The sequence below is a fragment of the Schistosoma haematobium genome, chromosome 3 (genome assembly GCF_000699445.3).
Source record: "Schistosoma haematobium chromosome 3, whole genome shotgun sequence".
Lineage (NCBI taxonomy): Eukaryota > Metazoa > Platyhelminthes > Trematoda > Strigeidida > Schistosomatidae > Schistosoma > Schistosoma haematobium.
Genome location: NC_067198.1, coordinates 20190062 through 20215921, shown reverse-complemented (window position 1 = coordinate 20215921; position 25860 = coordinate 20190062). Strand labels below are relative to the sequence as shown.

Sequence of the window (25860 nt, the reverse complement as noted above, 5' to 3'; positions counted from 1 at the left end):
GTAGGTTGACATTTTCAAATTATTTGTCAAGTAATCAATTGGAATATAATCAGACCATTATAAAGATACAATTAATTGTTCAGTAACCCTATTTGTCTAAAATCATTTAAGTTAATTGTAAACATACTACACTAACTGTAAAGTCTCTTTATTGAGCTGTATCCAAGTGATAAAATGGTATATAACTTCATGTTACTTTGATAAAATTCATGAAAACTTGTCTACCTGATGGAGGATACATTGATAATAATAATAATAATACTGAAATTTGGTCTTTATTAATAGATAATATTCATAAGTTTTTACTTTTTGACCATAGATGATTTCGAAGCATTCTCCATCCTTATCGGGACCACAGATCCAGTAATACTGAGGTTAAACACAGGCTAATATGTACTGAAAACAACTCTGTTGGCAAACGCAGTGATTCCTCGTCAACTGAAGTCGTTGGGACATGTATTAGGTATTCCAAACTGCCACGTACCTGACTGGTATAGGAGTAGTTCGAATGATAGCTAAGGTCGATCAAACCAAGATGCGATATCAGCCCGTGAATTTTTCGACTATAGAATAGATTTCTGTTGGTTAGTACAGACCACCTGGTCGGAGTCCGCGTGAATATAGTAATTAGTGGTTGGATACTGGATAACTTAGTGAGAATCAGTTACAATGCTGTAAACACGAAAATTGTTCAATACAGAACAGTGATCATCAGTAAACCAACATTATCATGAGATATGAAAGCGATGATTATATTTAAAGAGGAAGAATGCATTTGTAAAATCTCAGCGAATTAATTTGAAGTAAATCCAACGTTTCACCTGACAATCTGGTCCAAGCTTTTTTAAGGAAATATAACCAAACATCAAAATTATCGAGTGTAAATAGGTATAAGGTTCTCTGGCTAACTGTATACTAAACAGGTCATCCAGTCAACGTTAACAATGTTTAAAGTAGGTGTTTGCTCTAGTGTATAAGAGACATGTGGTATGAAACGAAAAGTGTTAAGATAATAGATTGTGTGTACAAGTAGGTGGTGTGAGAAGAAATTTCATTCACTATATATTGTTCGGTGAATTTTTAAGAATTTCCGATTAAGATCACGAAACGATTGATGTTAGACCACCATTGAGGTTAGGCGTTCGCATGCGAAACCGAAGGTTCTGGGTTTGAATCCTGCGGGCGGGGTCGTGGATGCTCACTGCTGGGCAGTCCCATACTAAGACGAAACGGATGACCAGTGCCTCCAGGTTTTCAATGGTGGTCGAACACCAGTCGTTTCATGATGTCAATCAAAATCTTAACAATTTCCACAACCCCATAGTGATAATTTTTAAGAAAGCATACAATTTTTATATATGATATGGATCAAATATGTCACAGCATGCATAAAATGAAGATAAATAAACAAAATAAAAGAGTGGATTCAAAGAAGAAGAATGTATTTGTGATTGAATGTTTGTATTTTGTTTTTTATTGTTCCAGTTAACTGTTTAACATATTCAGATAACAACTGATTAGAATCGTTGAATGTAATTGCTCTTATTAAGATAATAAGAGATAGATAAAATGTAATAAGGAGTTCAGGTTTGCTTATTAATCATTAGTTACCATGGGACAACTAATTGTATTCTATCTCTCCTATTAATACTATTTGGATTTGCCCATATGTGTAAGGCTTCAGCTGTTAGTCTTTCTTTGTAAGAGTTAAAGCCTTTTTGAAGCATTCTTGTGTCATTGAAATCAATTGTATGACCCAATCCTATTGAGTGTAATGCTATCGCTGATTTGTTTTCGAGTTTTCAAATATAGAGAAGGTAATTTGCGTTCAGGAAATTACGAATACTTAGTGAATTTGATCATATTTATCATACCTCATGGAATGCTTTTCACCGACTAAGTGACAAACGCAGCCTGTCACTGATTCAAATATTGAATTGTGTTAATAAAAAGTGAGTTTGTAATATCCAGTTCTCGTTTGAGGAAGACTAGTTGTGATTTGAATTGATAGTCCTTTCTTTTCAAGAGGAAATTAATTGCAGAAAAATCAAATCTCTTGACAAACTAATAATATTCATCTAACATTGACACTGAAATTTATGGCAATTTTCCCATATATATCTTATCAATTTGATATCATTAATATTGCGATCCCCCATAGAAGCTTTAAGAGACTAGTTAGTTGCGAGTGTTAAGTTATAACAATCATTTAACTGAGCAGTATCCTTTACTGATCCCAACATTTTATACAGACGTGGAAAAATGGTCGTTCACATTAAAATTAATGTACATGGCTCTTATTTTGTAAGATGATATATAGAGTTCATAAAATCAAGACCCATTCAAACCTTACACTAATCCTTCATCTAGAATAAATTCTGCAGATAATATGTGTTAAATATCTGTATAATGACTGGATCTAAGATACCAAGATTTTATAGCCATCAATGGTTGAAAGCATCTGAATCACTCAACATTTTTTAGTCTTGAAGTAATAATAATAGTCTTAAATAAGCCTTCCACCGTTGATCATCAATGCGCAATCTGGATCGTAAAAAGGCCATGCGAGTTAGTATCATTACATTTATTTTTAAGGTGATTATCTCTGTCCATTTACATTTTGTAATATCCCACATCTCCCGACGCATAACGGAATATATATTACACAACGGGTTACGGATTGGTTTCGCTGTCTGTCATGATCACGAACTCAGTAAATGGACAGACAATTGTTTAAAGATCCCCATCATATTTTAATACTAATGTTTAAATGAAGAATATTCTTTTCGATAAATTCTCTTCAGGTTTTACATTTATATATCCAAATTATTAATCCGAAAAATGGCCAGGTTAAGGTCGAATGCATTATTTTCAAGTTAAAGCATATGAATTTAGGATTGTCGAACGAAATAGAATAAAACTGTTAATATTGACATGACTCATATAGAATGTTAACTTGAATAAGCTTATATGTTAAGTGAATTTTATCAGTTCGACTGCTCGTGTGGAGCCAGTTATATTGGTCGAAGTCCTAGGAATTCACATTATTGTGCCTCAAACACCTCCCAGTGTGATTAAGCAAAGGTCTGAAGAAAGTGAACAGCACGATATTGACCCATTTAGTGAAAACTGGTCATAGTGTGAATCCTTTTCATGTATTTATTGGGTCAGTAATATTTTGCCAAAACTTGTCAGACTTAAAGTCCTTCAGATGGCTGAAGCAATGGCCATCCGGATTAGGAAACCGGAGCTATGGACACAAAAGAAATATCGTCAACCATTTCTCCTCTCCTGTCCAACCTCAAGTCCAGTTAATCAATAGTAATCTTAGCCATTGAATGACCTAATTTGACTATTGCACTTAGTCAAATGTAATTGTCATAATCAGAATGGGGTTTGAGGAAATTGTAGTAATTTTAATAGTTGAATTCACGAGTTGATGTAGGCTAGACCACCATTGAAAACCTGGAAGCACTGGACAGCCGTTTCGTGCTTGCATGAGATTTTTCAGCACTGCCGAGGAGTAATTGTCTCTGTTATCCTTATTCACAAATCTTTGGATTATTACTGGTTAAAAATCATTATTAATCTCCCCGATGCATGATCCACTTACTTCTCATTCATCTCACCTTAGTATGTCTTACTAACTTTTTGCCTAATATAGTCATCCACTTAACATTTAATCGAATTTATTCTGCTCATGGATCTAAAATTTTCAATTAACATATGACATGATTCAAGTCAACATTCTATATGAGTCATAACAACATTAACAATTTTATTTTCAGTGTGGGGTTGTGGAGATTATTAAGTTTTGATTGAGATCATGAATCGATGATTGTTAGACCACCATTGAAAACCTGGAAGCACTACTTTGTTGGACAATCCTAAATTCAAATGCTTTAACTTAAAAATGATGCACTTTGCCCTTAACCGGGCCATTTTTCAAATTATTAATTTGGATATTTAATTGCGGGACAGACAATTGTATGAATCGCTCTTGTTATGATGACTAAAATTAAAAAGCCTAGAAAGAAAAACAAAGGTCGATCTAACCACATAACCAATAAACACACACCTCACTACTCTTTATCTAGGGCAATGGTTAAGCATGTCTGTTGGTTTATCAATGTGATCCAAGGTCAAAGATAAATTTACTACCTTGTGATTGGCTAAACCGACATCATCGATTTTTGTAATCGAATATCTGTTTGGTCAAATTGTCGTTACTAATGACCTTTGTTTTTATTGGTTGAAACTACTACTTATTCATTGGCGATAAAGGACGTTCGTCTTTGAGAGCCTAACCCACTGTGGCACAAGTTGGACGCCGTAGCTCCTCTAAATTGCGATCAGCGAGCTCCTAGGTCACCTCTCGTTTGTTCGTGGTGATACTTCTTTGTTACACAGCAGCTTTATTTTACAAAACTCAAAATTACCTTGTTTTTATTTATTGTCCGTTGCTACAGCTGATATATTTTCTCATATATACCAAGTGATCAGATTCTGTGAATACAACTACGATTAAAAAATATGGCCAAGGTCTTCAATCAGCACCAACAGTCATTTTCTTCTCAAACAACGCATTCCAATAATAATGGCTGTGTTGCATCTTTTTATACTGCCAAATCCAGATTTAACTTCCTCAGGGCACCTAAACGTACTATCTCGCAGTACAGGCGATATCCTAGTCGTATACGCCGAGCTCAGAAATATGACCCGAATTCTTTGTCCAGCGGAAATGATTCTCAAAAGTCCAATATCGATATTCTATGTGATACGGCTGATTCGAAGCAAACTGCCCATAAGATTGTCATGAACCAGTATCCTTCGCATATTACTTCTGATTATAAACGTTCGCGCCCGGAGCTAAACGGTCAGTCAAACGAAAATTTAGAAGATATGTCAATATATACTCCGGCGGCATGTTATTTACGTCCTTTACAACCGAAAAATAATCTTCGCTCTGATTTATCCAAAATATGTCACTCACATATAGTCTGTAAAGTAAGCATAGTTACCTTGCTTAAGTTCTATGTAATTATTCATTTCCTCCGCTAAACTTTGATAAGGATTTCTTGTGAACGTTGTTCTTCATACTTCAAAGATAACTACAAAACCACAAACAAGGTATTACATCTTGTGGGGTCTTCGCATACTCATAGTCGAGTTTATTTTAAGCTTACTTGTTTTTAATCTGAGGTAGTTGTGCTAGGACAAGTCCAGTGAATATGGGTTAAGACAATAAAAGGCCATCCTTTACTTCCTTATCATAACACATTTGAACGTTTTCATCTCACCTATTTTGCCGCACCTAAGTAGATGTCGATATATTATTTTACTGCATTCTGACTAGTGATTTTGTTATTAAGGTCTTTGTTTCTTACATCTGTGAATAACATGAGAGGACATTTATAAGGTTTAGAAACCAAGATAAAGTCACTTAAATCTGTAAGTTTGTCCCTTATACCAAGCTGTTATCCGTGAAAATTCTGTCCAGGATTACTATTTTGTCCGTGTTGATACGTTCTTATCGAGTTTGAATCTCCAAAGTACTAAGCCCATGTTTACTTGCTATCTATGTTTGTTACTGATGTCATGTGGCTACTGAGCTTCACATTCCTTATTGTTGTTTTCTCCATTGGTGGATGATTAGTCCGAACTGGTTCGATCATATCAATACTAGCCAATTATTGACCTTCTGCTGTCAGGAAAGTTCAGTTAATAATTGTATAATATTTAGGCGTCTTTTGAGGCTTCCTCTAGGTTGCGTCAATATACACAACTTTCATTGTTGACTTACTTAAGTAACATGGATTCGCAGTTCTGTTGCATCCATTGCCAGTAACTTTTATATTATTAGTACTAACGTAAATATTCCAGCCTATAAGTAGTCTTTTTGTTATATGAAACCCCTCGCTTTCTTTTTTAGCTCTCTTCACTTGATAATGATCTCCTGCAAGATCTACTCTCGAAGGAATTTATTTACCAACCAAACAATGCCTTCCTGTATTATGTTAATCCAGTAAGTGATACTGAAGCTAGTTGCTTATGTGTTTGTATTATATGCATTCCCAAGCAGAAATTAATCACTAGCATTGTATCTTTCTTAGCATAACTGTAAGTTAATGTTATCTGGTTTAGAACATCAGGTATAAGCGAAGAATATTGCTTTCAATTGAATATTAATCAGGATCTGCCCTATTATAAAATAATATTTGTGGGCATATATGAAAAGTACTGAACTAGTCAAGGGAATTTGTGTCCATAATTATAACACAAAGACATACAATCTCATTACTCCAGATACTAATTCATAACACCGATGAAGATCTATGTAAATATAACATTTCATTTTGGGAACAAAGCTTAACCAAACTTATTTAATTACCTCACTACCTATGAGAAGTTGCTTTAGTCTTCCCATTTCATAGAAAACTTTATTTCCAATGTTCTCAACTGATGTTTCGTTAATGTTCTTTTAAATTTTATCAATAGGAAGTCGATGATAAAGTCGACGCCGTACTTCGAAATGAGGCGGTACACAATCTGCGCTTTTTGCACAATTCATTTTTTAATCTGTCTACAGAAACATTTTGTAAAGCTGTCAATCTCATAGATCGTTTTATTGTTAAAGTCAAGGTGAGCTAAAATTAGTTCTATTAATTTTACCTTTGAATTTGTTCACTTCGAAATGTTACGAATCAACTATGATTGCAGTGCTATGAAACTACATTTATACTCGCACTCATTTGAGTATAAAGTAATATTATATTAATATCAGGAAGTTTGTTTCATCTACAGGGTCTTGTTCTCTATCTTTAACATAAACTACGTTAGTGTATTTTGTTTTCCTTTACGCCCTATAATCTACGAAAATTTATAATTAGTAGTACGTGGAAAAAAATAGTGCGTTGAGCTTAATATTAGTTAATCTGTGTTTCCGATTCACGATTACCATATCCCCATTTCAATCTGATCGATTTCTCCCATTGTTAACTGTAGTCATTAATTTCGTGTAGTGATTAAAACGAAAGCCTAATAGACATATAGATTTATTTGTTGATTTTTGATTTTTGTAGCAAGCTCAGAAAAACCAGCCTTATCAGTTAAGCGCACAACAGATCCTCCTAGACCTTAATTGTATTGATGATATATTAGTTCCTAAACGGGAATGATATTTAGCGTATCTAGTGTATTTATCCAACTTATAAAGCATTTAATAAAATGTATTAACTCTCTCTAGTCTTTCTGTTTTATCAGAGTTCTATATAAACATTATTACAGTTAATTTATAGTACTTTGTGGTTAAACCAGATCGTTTGCAGTTGTGTTCAATCGTTTCATATTCTGGACATTCAGCTTTATATTACTCTAAAAAATATATGATTAGTGTGTCGACTAAATTAGCGAGATTTAGTTGGATTCTAAAACAGTTGTTTATGTACTTATGATTCTTTACTTATGTGGTCCTCTATTCCATATTATGGTACAATACTTTGATCATACCGAGTAGTAATTGGAAGATAGTTGTGTACATTCGTGAGTCAAATAATCATTTTGGAGCGTAGTTTGTGCAGTATCAAGCATTTATTAGTTAACCATTCTTGCGAATAATCAACAGTGTTGTCCAATCTAGTTCCAAGTATATTATTACCATACTGCTGTAAGCAAAGGATGTTTTTGGTGCCTCTTCGTTAAGTAGATAGGTAGTCACTGACCAGGGAGCTTTTAAGACAGTATAATCAATGCTTTTGAATGACAGAATGCCCAAACTGTCCGTCGAAAAACACCCATCTCCCGACACACCTTTGGATGTTGCTAATTGGCGTAGCATCAAACTCACAGGTTGTTTCACTGGTACAAAACTTGTTACCAGTGTCTTGTTTGAGTGGAGATAACTACCTGGAGGTACCAAATGCGGCTATTGCTTTCAGCTTGTTAACAAATTTCAACCGCCAGGTTCCTTAGTTTTTACATAGGCTTTGTAAAATTACCGGATATAGGATTCCATGTGTATCACTAAACTCGTATTTTCCCGGAATAGACCGGGGTGTCTCGAAGAGTTTGGAGAGAGCCTGTAAAAACCCAGTCTTCATAATTGGGACTTTTCGTAAATTCGCAAGTCACTTGTCATTTTCATATCGCCATTCAAATGTAGCCTATGCTCATCTAAAGTTTTCGGTGAGCTGGCAGGATAGTCTTGAAAATAACTCGGTTCGATATTTGGTTGCAACGGCGGCTATGATCGCTAATCCGCTTAAGGCAAGATGTTTGTAAGGCACTAGAATTCTAGGTAAGTTTGAGGGAGCCAAACCAAGACCCGGACTTACAAAGATACTTTAGAAGGGGTGGTAGTCTTATCTAAAGCCACACCAGCAATAGCTGGTTACGATGTGATCATTCTGAGTTCATACTTCAGTTTGAGAGGGAGGACGACCGGTAATACGTCAAAGGTAACTATCTAATGATGATACTGACCAGATGCTCTACTTCCGTGATTAAAATTTGGTCCTCACTAACTAACACTGTTTTCATTTGGATTTACTGTTATCTGTTTGTTTTGCAAATAAGTTTAACTCAACTAATCGCATGCAATTAAATTTATGGGTGATTAAACTGAATTGCACACAGTATGCGTCGTAAGTTATTTCACACATCATAGTACCCAACGTATACCGACAATCTGAAAATTTTGCTTTGTTCAGTACTCATGTTAAAATCGTTCAAATGAAGCAATTCAGAATAAATCTGATATATATATACATAACCGAATTGATCATCCTTCAAGTATATTTTTTTTCCAGGTCAAACCTAAATACATGGCATGTGTAGCTGCTGCTTCTTACTGTGCTGTATGCAAATTGAGTAGCTCAAATAACAAGGTATGTTCATACTATTACCAGCCTTATTTCCATCTAGTTTTTCATGTTTAAAGCATTTGATTTCCAGCTATCAGTTCGTAAATTTGAACTGAACTCTGCCCACCTCAATTCATGCATCCGACTAGTGATACTAGTCGTCTCATAAAAACTTATGAGCACAGGTACTTGCTTGTGGTTTAGCTACTTAATTTTATTAAATTAGTTGATACATCTTATTTTTATTCAGTCATTAGGACATATGTACGAATTTGGTACATTTTAAAGACTACCTTATAGCTTATCATGAAATAATAATAATGTCTTCAAATCACCGTCATTTCACAAGTTTGTTTAAATTCACTTTATGTGATTTAGTCTGAATAACAGATTGATAAATTGTTTGGATAATTAAAATAACCCATTGTGTCATTGAATAAAAATAAAGAGCATTTCGTGAAGGAAATTTTCTTTTCGACGAAATCATTTACTTAAGCTGTACGTTCCTATTTATAGTTATATGAAAAATATGTCTATAAGATGTGTTTGATCATCCATTAAGCTGGAAATGTGGTCAGTGTTTTCATTATCATGCAATTCTGCCCTATTCTTCTTTACTGATAAGTTTTATGTATATCATTATAAAGTTTTCTCATCAGTCCTATAAAGTAATTTCTCCTCAACATTGAAAATAAGCTCATTTCTTAAACTTTTAGAAAAATCACGCCATTTTATTCAAGTTTAATTGCTACTTTAGGTTTATGTTTTAGAAAAAAACATTATTACTTAAATCAACTGACATAAATTATGAAATATATCATCGTATGTGCGTTCTGCAGGTTGATCTATTATTCACCAACAAGCTGGTCAGTTTAGTATGTCTATCAACTAATATTCTACTCACTTTTTGAGTATATTCGAGTTTTTGTCAATTACAACTGTCAATTTTTCATTTAGTTGTTTATTTTATTTGCTCGCTATCTTTACAATACCTAATGTAACTAAATAAATTGTAGTTTTATTTATTAAACTTAATCAGTCCACCAATAAACACATGATTAACTAAACAATTGAAAATCTACCCCGTTTCTTTATTTATTGAAAGAGGATAGCTTTGTATTATGACAGTAATACAATCGAGTTCATTTGTTTAAATTAGCATGGGTTTGATAAAGATAATAAATTTCAGTTCTTTTAACTGCAATTTTGTATAAAACATTGTAAATTTAAGAAGATTCAGGAATTAAGACAGAACCCATAATCTAATATTATAATAGCGGTCGTACATAGTGTTCCTAGTACCTTTATAAAGAAAATGTAGTCGGTTGCTGAGCTAAATTGATCATCTCTAAATTTAACACTAGTCTGTAACTTCGTGCAACTGGAGTTTTTTGAATTGTTAAACAAGATATATTATTCTCATTAAATTCATTCACCTATACTCAGTTTTTTTCTCTTATGTAAAAGGTACTTTCAAGAACTGCTTAGATCATTTAACTAAAATTTCACCATCGTAATTTAGGTACTCAATACTTGTGTTAGTCACACTTCGATGTATTTGATATACTCGTGTATATATAGATATTCGAAGTTAATGTTCGTTATATGATTGAAGTATGATCTTTATGCTAAATTCATTAACTCGTGAGTTAAAGTCAAAGTTTTCGGCTCGTAGGTACTTAAACATTTCCGCTAAATTCACAAGTGCACTCATCACTAAATAATCCGCTAAAATATTTATTAAATTAGGAGATAGTTTTCTCAATACTGACAGTCTAAAATTGGTACAACCTGACGACTTCGTGTACCTGATGGTAACATAGTAGGTGTTTAAATTATTGTTATGAAATGAAGTGGGTTTCAACCCATGACGTCAGTGGTTAAGTGTAACATGTACTAGTAATACAATTTCGGTAGCATGTACGGAATGTCTATATGGCATTACTGTTTATTCAGTTCATTCAAAATTTTTAACGGCTACCATTTTCACCTGCACTTAGAAATAATTTAGTCATTTGTGTTTTCGTTCCAAAATTTTTTTCCAGAATGTTATATTGCCTGATCCAGAAACAATGGTACATATCACTCGTTGTGGTGGTAACGCTGCTGATTTGTTGCGTATGGAGGAAATCCTCGATTCTAAATTATCTCACGATCTTGATGGAGTAAATGCATTCGATTTCTTGCAACTTTTCATCGACTGTGTGACTAAATCTAAAGATATCATGGAGGACGAACTGATCAATGCTGGTCTGAATATGAGTAGTTATTTACGTGAATCAGATGTAGAAAAAGTGTCAGAGACAATTAATATAACCTCAAGTGTACAGAAATCAGATGAGGTGAGAAAGAATCTCGTAACAGCTCGTCAGAAGGATTTCAGTTGGAAAGCTCTTGTTTATAAACGTTTGGGAACAGTCATGGAGATTGCATTGTGTTCGTTGGAAGTTTATCGTTTCCGTCCTGTTTGTTTAGCACTTGGAATTTTAGCTCAAGTCGGTATTGAAGGTCTTCTACCGTTGGCAGATCTATGTGGGGTCAGTGATTTGATATTTTCCCACTTTATCTTTTAGAAACATGATTTTTCGAAGTGACATTAAATTGTTTACATTGGTGCCAATATCACGATTGTTTTTAAAGTATGCCGTGTGTAGGAATTATAGAAAGTGTTTGAAGAGTTTTCTCAGTTTATTAACCTTAATTTGATATTTCGAGCTTTATGTGTTTTTATTCGAGCCGAATTTTGCTAGCTAACGTATACATATATATTACGTAATCCATTACTACCCAAAAATGTACTGACCAAGCTTAACTGCCCGTATACTCAACTTAGATTATAAATAGGCGTCAATTGCAAATGTTTTGATTCCTGATATTATAACTTGATTCAAGATTAATAAAAAGAGGAACTTGGTAATGATTGAATGGGCCCCTGTTTTCCAATGTTCAGCAAACGATAAATGCTAACTCACAATTGGTTGTTGATGCTAATTTTTATAAATAGACATTCTTTTCGATGAAACTGAATGTATATACTAAAAGTGTGTAAATAGATGCACCTGTTCGTTTTTTTCAATGTCCCATTAAAATCCTATTTTTAAAACTAGATGTTGTAAACGGTTATTGTATCATATGTAACTCACTTTTGTATCACGTAGTATGTGAGGTAATTTTTTTATTTTTCTCTTATAAATAAAATAACTAAGCGAAAATTTACATAGAGTTATATTGTACATCATTTACTCTTGCGTACAACTATATATGATCTTTTGCACAGCGTAATTTATTTCACTAATTATTACCATTGACTGTATATGATCGTGAAAAAGTAATTGAAACATGACAGACCAGTGTTATTAGGTGTAATCATAGTTCGGAAAAATTTATGAGGTGCAGTTGTAGAGTCATAGGTAGAGATACCGGATCAGTTGGTTAGGCTACTAATTTTAATCGACTTGATGGGTTTAGAGTGTTTACGTTGCATCCACATAAATGTGTCATCCTAGCTAGCACAGGATGTAATAACAAAAAGATTTACAGCCGACTAAATCAAGACATCGGATCAGTCTATCATGCTATTCTTATTTGGTCTTAGATGACCGTCGGCCATTAGGTCCCAGTTTCGAACCCTGCCTCCTACTTCAGTTTAGATAACTTACTCTTACTTTTCACAGTTTCTGAATTTTATTGGTATTATTGTCTCTATGTGTTTTTTATGCACTACCATTGAGGTCAATATTTTGACCTCTTAGCTTTTCATCATGTTGATCTCATGTCAAGTTTGGCAACTTGGATATGCATGCTAATTATCATCAGCACCACCTTTTCATACGATTCCATTCACTATATTTTTCTAGTTGATAATCACATAAAAAGAAGTTGGGATATGCTTAAGTATTTTGTTATCTTAACTAAGCTATCTTTTTATACTGGCTTTAGATCTGCCATAAATAATATTTAAATCTTCATGTATTCAGGTAATACTAAAAACAACAGAGTAGGGTCCAAGAGCGAAGTCGTACTGCTGACTGTACTAAAGTGTGATGGTAGTAAGTTGTTCCCCTCAGGCAGTCAACATCTGCAACTATGCTACTTTATCACAACGGAAGAAGCGGATTAAGAATGATCGGCCCTAAAAATAGCATATCTTACCCCAAGGATTTCCATTACTGACGGTAAGTCCTTCAAAACACGGATCTAGCACATGAAAGACGTCTCTAAAAGGCCGTGTGTGATCAAATTTAAGCAGTCAGTTGTTTCTTTGGCTCTGCAGTCACATTTGCAGGTCTCTAAAACCACGATTAATGCAGTTTCGTTTTCAGATACCTCAAGAAATATTCTACAGTATAGATAACCAATGAGTGATACTCGAAATCACTTGTTATTCTGATCTTAATCATTTTATATCGAATTGATCAATTTACTTAGTTAACTGCTCGTAATTTTGTTAATTCTTAATGCCTTTTAGGTCGATTGGTTTGATGTATGTGAATGTGCAAATCTTGTGGGTCAACTGTATGAATTATATTATCGTGATCCTCCGCCATCTAGTCGCAGAAGAACTGGATTATTTGTAACTAGACGTCAGTTTCGTGTTGGTTATTCGAGTCCTACACCATTGGATACAATCTCTGAAGACTATGAGTGAGTTACCAGGTGCCTTACTTTTAAAATGTCAGTCATCTACCTTATTTTTCAAAAGGATTTTAATGCAGCTATTGAGTAAACATCCATCCGTCCTAAAATACATGGGTATATTTTTTTATATTTGACCGTGTAATAATATGTCATATTATTGATTTGACAAATAGTTTTCAGAAATCCACATATTTGTAAACTTTTTATGCTACATTCTACCAACACATTATGAATTATGAATATGGGATTGGTTGAAGTTAGACGCCGGCTCAGTAGTTCAGAGGTTAAGCGCTCGAATCCCGCATACGGGATCATGTGTGAGCACTGATGAAGAGTCCAATACTAGAACAAAACGGCCGTTCAGTGCTTCCATGTTTTCAATGGTAGTTCAAGATTGATCGTTCCATTATTTCAATAAAAACGTTATGAATTACCAAACTTTTCATTCCATAGTTTTCTACTTTCGTTTCATTCATTAAAGTTTGAATAGATATTAGATTTATAAAAGTTAAGTTATTCTAACATATTTTAGCCTGTAAACAATGTTGTACTTTGAATTACTGAGCAATAAAATAAAGTACTTGGTCCATATACAGTTACTAATCAATCCAATCTGGAACTTCACACATTTAGTATCTATTTTTTCTCTTATATAAAGCCTGTTATTTGGATTAAGTGTATTTCTATTGACTATTCACTTAAATAATAGTTAAATAAATCTTATATAATTTTGGGGCCTCTCGAAATAATCAACTAATAAGCGAGTTAGCTTAGTGCTTGAATCACTTGACTATAAACTACCTTAGTTGAAGATTCCACCTTTAGTTTGACCAGCCATTAGTATTACCAGATTTCACAATGAATATGTGTCCTTTATAGCTTCACTTTATAAAACTGTTGGATGATATTCCCTTATCACTCAATTATCATACGATCCAAGGGTACAGCTCTCACCTTTTCTGTTGTCCTTCAATCTCCCTGCCAAAAAGGAAACAATATTAACATTATTCTCATTATTATCCTATTTTCAGACCGGTTGAAGAAGATGAATGGCTACTTCCACTTCTTTTTGAACCGTGAAGAAGTACCATTGGTTCGCTGACATGTCTCAATCCATATTCAACAGCCGTTGTGTATAACAATGCACTACTACTTTCACTATATTATACATATTTAATGTCTTAATTTTTGAGTGCATCTTTATTATTCTTACTACTACATTCACAAATTCATTCACTTAACTATAAACATTCAGTATACTTCAGAAATCAATATTTTCATTTAACAGTGTATTAAGAAAAATCATTCTTTTTGACAAAAAGTCCTCTTTATCGTGAAATGATATATTTATATATAATGTTAAACCCGGTGTTAAGAATTTATTTGAAGTTTCTGCATAATGAATAAGTGAGTAATACTTTGATAAAAGAAGTGTCCCTTCACTAATTACACAAACACTATTCATCATTATTGTTATTATTATTGTTAACATCAGCATTATGATCATCCTTGAAAGAAAGAATTTTTCGTCATCAACTCAGGGATTATTTTCTCTTTTAATATTCAATATACATATACAAATACATTATAGCTGAACTTTATTCTGGTGTCTTCGACCATTCTTTCAATTAGATATGATCGTGTTGTGTCTTTCTTTTATATACTTATCTCAACATTTTTCTTAATATTACCATTGCTCTACAATGGTAATGTTTGTGCAGCTAGCTAATCAATTTTATTTGTAAGATTGTTTGTTCCTTTCGCACACATACACAAAAGTGTACAGTACTAATATTATCGTTGGGATTTTACAGAGGAAAGAGCATAGGATTATCTTTTCATTCTTATTTCTGGCATTCTGTATAATTCTTGTATACAACATTATTAATGAGCATATTCATCATATAAAAAATGTACGACTTCCAAAAAAGAATTATGACTAATGTTTTTTCATCTTCGTATACGACTGTGTATGTGAGTGTGTACGTACAAACACAGTCCAATTCATCTTTCAATACTTTCATTATGAGCCTTTTTTGTATATTCTCTGCGTCGAATGACGTTTTTGTCCCAGTCGATATATTATATATTATATTGATGCGCTTACGTTCGAGTGCATCCTTGAAAATAAAATGCATTTCACTTTCCGTTATATACTCGTTCACTCTTCAATGTCTTTCCCTGTTCATGTTCCTTCATGTATTCTGTCAGTCAGTATTCTATGCAAATCTTTGAAGTGGACACATAGTTTTTACTCATTAAATATCTATATCACACATGAAAATTGAAAGTTTACTGTACAAAGTAAGAACACTATAACAATATTCAATTAGTTAGTTGTGTTTTAAAAAATATATTCACGTAAATTATTTTGTGTATTTGTTGCTTTCATTACTTGTTTTTTTTCTCTTGTCGTTTACTTGAATTAATTTAAAAACAGGGAGCACATTAAAGTGGTCCTTCCTCATTCTTTCACTATATGCTCATCCTCATGTGTTGTTGCATTGTTTTTTCTCCTACCGTACACAGTTTACTTTCTGTGTATGTTAGGAAGGTTTTCTCTTGATTTTCTCTTCTTTTCTAGTTGTTTTCCTCACTAATTATTTGTTTTGTTGAATCCATTTTGCTTTAGTGTTTCGTTCGTCAGTAATGTTGTGACCTTTAAAAAACAGTTTATTTGCTTTATCAATTTCGATGTTTTTAAAAGACTGATTAGAAATTTCTAAATTCGTCTTTTGTAAGCGAATTAGCAAACTGAATTAAAGATTTTCAAAGTAAGCTGTTATATTTATGGTGGTTGGAATCGACACTAGTTACTTCTTTAATAACTTATTTTCTAAGACAGAGTTAGAGTGACGAGGATAAATCAAAGCAACAAAGCTTTATGATAAAAAAAGGTGATTTAGTTCAATTCTAGAAAACACTACATTAAAGTTTACGAGTAGACAAGAGAGTATAAAAAACTTGAAAGTGGGTGTTCAATTAGTTTCCTTAAAAAACTTGTAAAGCTTTACGAAAGAGATAAATTTATCTGTGCCATCGCAGGCATCTTATCGTGGATTTTTTCAACTTAGAGACCACAGTCAGGTAACTTGTTCTGTTCAGATAAACAAGTTGGCGTTACAGTTTTTCTAATATTCGTTTGTTTGGTCTTGATTCAAGTACCTTTCCCATAAAAATGGTCTGTGCAACAAGTCCAAGCGGCTACCATTGATATAGGTCCGATTACTCACTCTTTTCGAGTCAGACAACAATAACGCTTATTATGAGCTTTCTTTCCATAGTACTGTTTAGACATTTGCGATAGAACTGAGGTCACCTACTTTACTGATAAAGCACGGACGACCAATATATTTGGAGGACATGATTTTTCAATCGAATGTCATGACCTGGACATAACTGACATGTTTTGACACCCTAGTCTAGATCTCTTTAACATTGCAATGAAGTATTTCAGTAGATACTATATCGGTTCTCTGTGAATGCACTAGTATTTTGTCAACCGTCAGCTCTTCGAGTTCCATACAAACCTTGGTGTGCTAATTCAAACGTGTATCCGAGGCTTGTGCGTTAATTCATCACTGTGATGTCACCACTATCATGCTAACCTGGTTTAATTGGTCTGATCTGATTAAGAGTTTTGCTACCAACTACGATGGTTTCACTTTCCTTAATTATGTAAATAAAGGGCAAAGCCCCATTAGAAGGACAACGGAGGTATTCCACGGATCACTTGAACTGATTTGGTTAAATCTATCATATGGTCGCTGTTTATCAGGTGCATCAATATGGAGCTTCATGTTGTCTTCGTCTGGTTGCAATTTAACGAGTGTATCAAACAATGTTCTGTATAATAAATTAGATTGATTAAAGGAAAATTGTGCTCAACCAATCTTATTTGCGTTTTTTCTAGTTGGAAAGTGGTGTAAACTCAAAAAGAGGATAAGTTATCTGAGTTTATCCCTTCAATGTTTAACTACAAACTCAGCTTCTGTGAAAATGGGCAACTTAACCAACGAACATCCCTCTGCGTGGTTTGGAAAGGATCAAACGGAAATTGTATATAGTTCAGTTCTGGCACATTCGGTTTATAGCAGTCATTTGATAGAAAAAGCCGAATCATTTCAGGGGGTCTGTTGTATGCCTGTATCTTTCCTCAGCAATATTCGATCACCTCTTGTATGTATATCAGGAGCTATAAGAATTCGAACCTACATGTTTGAATAATTGTTTCTGTTAGTCATTCAATTTATTATTCTAGATGATATTTGTGTCAAATAATTGTAAAAGTAAATCTGTCATGAACTGTTATCAAATTTCAACCTATTAAACATTCACTTTATACTAGATTAACATTCATCAGAATTCTTTGTTTTTGTTCATCTTCTATCCCTCTAGCAATGAAATTTCTGCTCCATATATCAATTTAGTCGAATTTACGCAATATTTATTTTCAATAGTTAAATATGTAGACACATCAAATTGATGGGATAAACTTCATGGTTAATGTTTACTTTAACTTAGCAAAATACAGAGTATAAGCTCACCCGTGGTAAATGACGTAACTATGTGACAAACACTGGAAAAAAATTAATAGAATAAAACCAAAATGTTATGTATACCAAATGGACAGCAATTAGACCTAGTTACCATGACAGAATTAGGCCTTTTCTTATTTTTTTCAAAACAAAAAAGGTCATACGTAAATGTTTTTTAATGACATTCGATATAGATATAACTTAATAGCAATAAGTTTATAATTATCAAATGATTGACGTACCACGTAAATTATTGATCCAAGACAAGTTGATATACTTATAGATAATCTGAAAAATATTAATCTTACAAAGACATGGCTATTAACACCATGTTATAACACAACTGTCATGTCGTTGACATATCACTGGAGTTTTTCGTTTGATGAGTTGTAGATAATATAGAATGGGTTCCAATTACTGACCCTATAAATCCATGTAAACTAGCTTTTATGAACTGAATGATCCGACTTTGAATACAGAACACCTACAAGAGGTGTGATATTTAAAAGCAATAAGATATCTCAGAATCTAAAATCTGGTCTAGGTAAATCCTACTCCATCTCAATGGCTTTATTCGACTTAATTCTTCTGCAAATTCGACAGAAATGTATTAGTACAATGGGATATCATTAACAAGGATAGCAGATAGAACAAGTTTAATGTATCAAAGATACATAAGCATAAGTTATTTTTAATAACTTTTTAAAATTTAATTTGAAAGTAATCTGAATAATATGTATTAGTTGGTTGAATCTTCTCATATTTACGTAAGACTGCAGCTGATCAATCTCTTTTGACAGATATGTATCCCGTGCGGACTGTACAGGCATTTCAAGTAGATGAATTAAAATTCATCCTATTCCACAAGTAAATAGCCATCTGAACTCAGTAGCTAGGTGGATAACGCGTTGTTGTTTGAAGTTAAAGGAACCTGGATTGGAGTGCCGATATGGACATCAACTCTTGAATCCAGACAGATCTAGTTCATAGTTCCTAGATAGAATGAAACACAAATCCGACTAGCCACCAAACAAAACAACATTATCTGAAAAATAGATTTATGGGCTTACGTTACCTCAAGGCACAACTTAGTCATATTCAAATTAAAGCAATGATGTTAGCCAGCGTATGTTCATCTACTTTTTTCTTAAATATTAATTCTTGATTTAAATAAAGGTATATTTTGTAGACAACTAATTGTATGTAGAACAATGTCCACTTAGCGATGATCCTATAATTAACTATTATAAAATATGAAAAGATACTCTAAGGTATAATGAAATAAGATTATTTTCTTATTTTTAACAGACTCAACTTTTGTGGTAAAAGAAAAAAGAATTGAATATTATGTTCTATACTAAATAGTGGATTATATGAAATGACTTTACATAGTGATAAACTGCTCAATATTTCTAAATGTAAAAGCAAGTAGATTTACAATAATGATTATGATCTACTGACATGTACGGGAATATGAAAACTCTTTAGATATGTAAATTATTATTTAAAAATAAATAAAAACAAATGGTTGCTCTGTTTGCCAGAAGGGGTATCAGACTCGTGGCTTTCGAAGGAACTCAGCTTTCATCGTGAGGCGTCATAACTCTTCTAAATGAAGACCTTCTGGCTCCCAGGGCAGAGTTTAATTGGTTTCAATAATTTTTTTCTGACTAGCGTTTTTTTTACGGGACGGGGTCGCTACCCCCATGTTCAACCCTCCTCCTTTATCCGGGCTTGGGACCAGCAGTAGCTCCAGAGGGGCTTCAGACAGAGTTTGTTCAAAAATATGTATTTCCTAAGTAATGGTGGTTATTTGATATTAGAAATAAAATGTATGAAAAAAATATAAATATAAATTATTGGCTAATTGAATTCATTAGCCAATTCATTAACCAATCTTTCCTTTCAATACAAAATACTTGTATGATAGATCAAGGTTGGTTTGTTAATTCAATGTAGTGGTTTACTGGAATTTTTCTACAGTTTATAACTCACTTTTATTAAGATGTTAATATCAGTTTTTTAAAAAATCATTAGAAACCAAATATTATTCAGTAATTTCAATAGTTGAAACCATGAGTCAGTTGAAGCTAGACAACCTTGGAAAACCTGGTAGCACTGAACGGCTATTTCGTCCTAGTATGGGACTCCACGAAACCCCTTCTGATAATATTCAGTAATTGTTCCGTCTGTATTTGAACTAATTCAGTATGGTGAACTATTGAAAACCTAACTAGTAAAGTGTCGATTCATTAAATGAAAAGCATACACAAGAGACTATGAACGTTTTTCACCTACCCTAGAAAATTACAAACTTTGTGTGAAAAACTGAGTGGACAATTTTCTATCTTTTGTTTTGTATTATATATGACATGTTTTAAACACCACTTGGTGACTCAACATTCATCAATGATGTTAACTATGTAAACAAAATATATCTGAACTGTTCTTATTCGATTTTCAAAAATAAAGTCTGTAAATTTAATTTTAAGCTTATGGACCTTGTTGAATTTCATTGAAATCATGAACCAACCAACGTTAGACCACCATTGAAAACCTGGAAGCACTGGACGACCGTTTCATCTAAGTATAGGACTCCTCAGCAATGCACATCCACGACCCCGAACATGGGGTTCAATCCAGGACCTTCGGTCTCGTGCAAATTCATAACCTCTAGATCAATGGGCAGGCATCCAACGGTGTTAATGTCTAACTTCAATCAGTCCATGATTTTGCGCAACCATCTTCCATTGTCTTCGGTGGGTAACTGCTTCACATCTGATACGGTTAAACTCTACTGGTCACGGCATCTCACTAGAACTTCGAGAATTACCAATTGAAGTCAGCTAATATTTGTTTACCATTTTTAAATAAATAAATAAATAAATCGTAGAGAATGTCGAAGATATATGTCAACATTTTCTTTTAGGCAAATTTAATTTTAAGATCTTTGTGTTATTAAAATTGAGGTTTTTATTAACCGATATTAACAATAAATGAAGGAAAATCCACATAGATTAATTGTCTAAATAGATTACATCAACTTAAATGATTTTACAATATTATAGTTTTGAATTGTTTTGTGATGTAATCATTAATTATACTAATGTACTTTCAATTACTTATCGTAGTTAAGAGAACTTTTATCAAAATCTACATGGCACTTAAATAAAAATGTTCTTAATCTAAACATTAAATAATGACAATTACATAATATTCAAAAATTAGATAGTAATTATGCCCTTATCAAAGATGGAGTAATTATATGTATTAATGCAGGGATGATTTGCGAATTTCAATAGATTTAGATTAAGAAGAGATCATAAATGGTCTCCATATTATTGATATGATACTCATTATACTAACCAAAGCATAAGTAAACTTATCAGATAATTGTATGGACAACAGACATACGTTTCATAGTAGCTACCAACTCGTAGTTTTTTTAAACACTTATACAAAATGTGGAATAGGGGTTTGTGGAGATTGTAGTGATTTTAATGGTTGAATTCATAAGTCGATGTAAGTTAGACCACCATTGAAAATCTGAAAGCACTGGACGGCCGTTTCATTCTAGTATGGGACTCCTCGGTAGTGCGCATCCACGATCCCATATGCGGGACTCGAACCCAGGACCATCGATCTCGCTCAAACGCTTAACCTCTGAACTACTGAGCCGACATCCAACAGTGTTGATGTCCAACTCCAGTCGATTCATGATCTTGCGTAATATACATGCTATAAAATTTACTGAAATGAGACAAGTGAAGTTATTCACGAAAAAGCTTATTACTTAATTTTATTTATTATTTCAATGTACATATTTTATTTCTTCAAGTAAAAGTATTTTATTAAATGCAATAGTTTATGACAGTTTAATTTCTTTTGAAGATCAGTTGGATGAATATTAGAAATGACATTAAAATCTAGTAGAAATATATAATTTTTGAGATAGATGATCAATAAGTAAGAATAGTCACCCGCTGATGACACTGGTTTATGACAGTATCCAATCATGAACTGATTAAGTATGAACTATTGGTTTCTGGGATATTCACTAAATTGTCAAGTGTAACCTATGTATCTAGATGCTTTAAAATCCGTTTATTGAATCTGCTAAGAGAATACATAGATGAGAAATTCTAAACTGGGACGAAGCATTGGCTTAAACACTTTTGGTTAATAGTATGTATTTTCACCTGATTTTAATTAGTAGTGCAAATTGTTTACAACAATATGTCATATGCCAATAATTTGTTGTTACATTTGTGCCACAGTAAAATACTCATAATTTTTCGGCGTAAAATATCAAATTCTAATTTGAATTCCATTTCCGACTTGGAGGCGTATAGTAATAAGCTAAGTTGGAAGTAACATATTGCCGATATCATGTTCGAGTACTAGACTTGTCGTTGGTAGATACCCGTAGCCTCAATAACTGTTAAACTTCGGACCTTCAGGTTGGTAACCTAAACTGTTGAGTTGGGGTTCGATAATCCTTAGTATTAATTTCAATCCATTTGCGATATTCCATAATGATAATCCAACGCTTATTTGATTCTAACTCGGAGGTCTCTCTAAGGGATTTGAAAACTCTAAGTTGACTACAGAATTATCCTGAGTGCCCCCCCCCGAAGAAGACTCACATACCAGGACAAAACACTTGTTCAGTGCGCCCGGGCGGCCGTTTAACTAAAGTTATACAACGACCTTAACCGTTTTCAAATATATTCAATGAGGTAACTAGTGATTCTATCTTTTGAAATCTATTCAGGTGATGATCTAGATTTAATTCCGTAAACAAATTACCAGCTCGTTAACTTAATTCATTTTCTTATCGTATCATATCGATTAGTCAATAACTTCTTTGGCTTACATCTTTCATTATAGTAACGGATAGTAGTTATTTTCTTTAGTGGAGCATTTTCTTTTTTACATTAAGTAAAGAATTATAAACTTTGTAATTCTAAATATGACTTGAAAGTAATCTATTTATACTTGCCGTCATTACTTGTGTTTGGTAGGTCATATGTTTCATATTTCTATTTGAAATTACGTCAAACAATTAGAATAATTCCCAGTTGTATCTTTAGTTTATTCATATCAAAATCATATTGGATTAATTTACTGAAATATTAGCAGTTTTTTTATTATTATGAACCTTATCACTTCTAATAAGTCATATAACAAGCTACTAAACAATCGATCAGATTTCGATATACTGTTGATAGTTACATTGTTTTTATCATTAATTAATTGGTACTGTTAACTGAGAGACAGTTATGAATAAACGCGTAAATGAAATCTGATAGTTTATAAACACTAATCAAGGATTCATTAAATTCTGAAATTTAGATTTTCTAGGTTTATGTTTTACAAATAAATCTTGAAGATAACATGGTTATCCCGATTATAACTTAGTAAAATGGGTTATCACGAAAATGAATTCAGTTTCTACGCTATTTTCGTAACAGATAGGATTCCAGTTTTTGAAAGCATTGAAAACCAAATGTTGCCAAACAGATGATTTGTTCTAGGTAAATGTTTAAGTATAGTACCTCGCTTTATAGTATCAATGTATTATGAGCTAGTATTTAGTCACTTAGGCGTATCAGAAAGAGAATAAAAAATTGTAATATCGTAAGTTACATTCCGAACATAGAATGTTAGGGATATCATTACGTTCAAACAATTATATTTGATTCAATTGTTTAAAACAGTACGAGGATCTTTCTCAATGAAACCTTAAAGGAGATCGTAGGTATCATTATCAAGGTTTGACTTGATAATATCGGATAAATTGAGCATTGGGTAGATTGTTATTAAAAAATAATATATTTGTAATATCCCAATAAGTAGAAAAATTAGATTTTCGTGAATTGATATGAGTCACTTCCTCAGAGAATTTATTTACCTAATTATCTATTTTTTCTACTTATTGGGATATTACAAATATATTGTTTATTTACTTAAAGGAGATCTTTTTAATACTATATGAGGCAAGAAAAAGTAATATCAGCAACCAGATGCATTAAGAATTGATATGAAGTATGAACATCGGTACCAAATATATATATAAATTATTGCATACGAAATTTGTTGAGTAGAGGGATCACAAAATATACATATTAGACTGTACAGAAGTTAAGTCTCAAATGATTAAAGATAATGCTCTCTTTGTACAAAACCTTTTCTACTCTAGTATAACCTGTGATACTTGTCTCACTCTCAGTATGGTTAACCTCCATCAGTCAATCCTCCTTGTACTATTTATAAGCAGAAGTACGTTCTCTTATAACAAAAATTCTTTGTATGAATCATCTGAGAACATTGAAATTGATCAATCCCCACTATTAAATATTCGGTTAGATTGATTTATATATTAAATTATATTTTGAGCATATGACAAGCAGTAAAAGGAAATTACTGTCCAGACAAAGAAATTAAGGTTATCGAAGGAAAGAAAAGTGTAGCAAACAAAAAACATAAATATAGATTACTTTCAATAAATAATATTCTAAATTAACTATCAAATAAAACATAGTCTGAACATTAACAAAATATATCAAATCACCTAAAGGAAAAAGGGGTGACATAACTAATGAACCTCTTTTTTTTTCTCTCTAATCTTAATGATTAGTTGTTAATTTATGAAAGTCATTCAAATAATTTCACTATGATTTTTAATGTTACATAAAACTCTTTATTAGTCTCCACCTTTTTTGTGTATGATTACATTGATGTAATTTTATAAAGAAATTGTAATCAAGTATAATGGTGAAATCATGTAAATCAAATGGTCTATTCTATATTTAAATTGTATTGATAATTTTGTTATAGGTTAATTCAATTACAATTATAGTGTTCCGTGAAAATATATATATATATATCACTAATTTTTAAGTATATAGTCAGTATGAAAATCTAATAACTGAGATAAAATATTATTTTTTTATAAGTCATTCTAATGGATCATAATGATTTGATAATTTATGCTTCTCATATTGTATATGATACTATATAGGGTTGAATAGATTCTTCTGATTAGTTCTGTGGTGCGTGCTACTTATATTGATATAAGTAGTATATGACGCGAGTCAGGAATGTAATGTCTGGCAGCAGAAGATGGGGATGATCAAGAAAGTAAGAGCGGGAATAGAAGGCAATTAGTATGGAAATGCAAGAACAACGAAGTTCGAGACAATTGTTGAACATTTTGCAAATTAAGTATTATAGTATGGTTTTTCTATTTTAGCAAGTAACTCTGTAATTTCATTCAGAATACAATCCAGTTGTCCCCGCCCGTGTTCTGTTCACTACAGTTCTATTTAGGAAAATTAACTTACTAGATGAGGTATTATTAGTAAATTAATTTTCAAGGAAAGATTCTTTATTCGACCAAAGTTTGAACTCTAGTTTTTTTTCGTTTATAATAAATTAGGATGGCAAATAGGATTAAAATAACCTTTAACAACATATAGAACCACACGTGAAAACCTCTTCTAGCTCCCATACTTTAGTATTGGGTAATGGTGAAAAAATAGAACAAATTTTTACTACTATAGGGGTTGTGGAGATTATTAAGTTTTTGATTAAGATCATGAACTGATTGATGTTAGACCGCCTTTGGAAACCTAGAAGCACTGGACGTCCGTTTCGTCCTGGGTTTGAATCCCATGAGCGGGATCGTGGATGAGCGCTGCTGAGGAGTCCCACAATAGAACAAATTTTGTTTTTTACCAGAAACACATAAATTGTTTGATAAGTCTGAAGTAAATATAAAAAATGACCTAACTATATCTAGTCCCCTAGTTAGAATACTA

General features: G+C 32.7%; 1 protein-coding gene across 3 annotated transcripts; it reads left to right on the top strand.

Moving 5' to 3' along the window:
- Positions 1–4211: 4211 nt before the first annotated feature.
- Positions 4212–18706, top strand: CCNG1_1 (Cyclin-G1; the record flags this gene model as incomplete). Of its 3 annotated transcripts, XM_012937703.3 has the most annotated exons (7): positions 4212–5007; positions 5933–6025; positions 6499–6642; positions 8808–8885; positions 10907–11398; positions 13330–13505; positions 14531–14579. In XM_012937703.3, exons 1-7 carry the CDS (start codon positions 4534–4536, stop codon positions 14577–14579), a joined length of 1506 nt encoding a protein of 501 aa, XP_012793157.1. In that variant the 5' UTR covers positions 4212–4533. The 3 variants fall into 3 exon arrangements, with proteins under 3 accessions (XP_012793157.1, XP_051069205.1, XP_051069204.1); XM_051213244.1 differs by having other exon boundaries at positions 4212–6642; positions 8923–11398; positions 13330–18706; XM_051213243.1 differs by having other exon boundaries at positions 5933–18706.
- Between the last annotated feature and the right edge of the window lie 7154 nt (positions 18707–25860).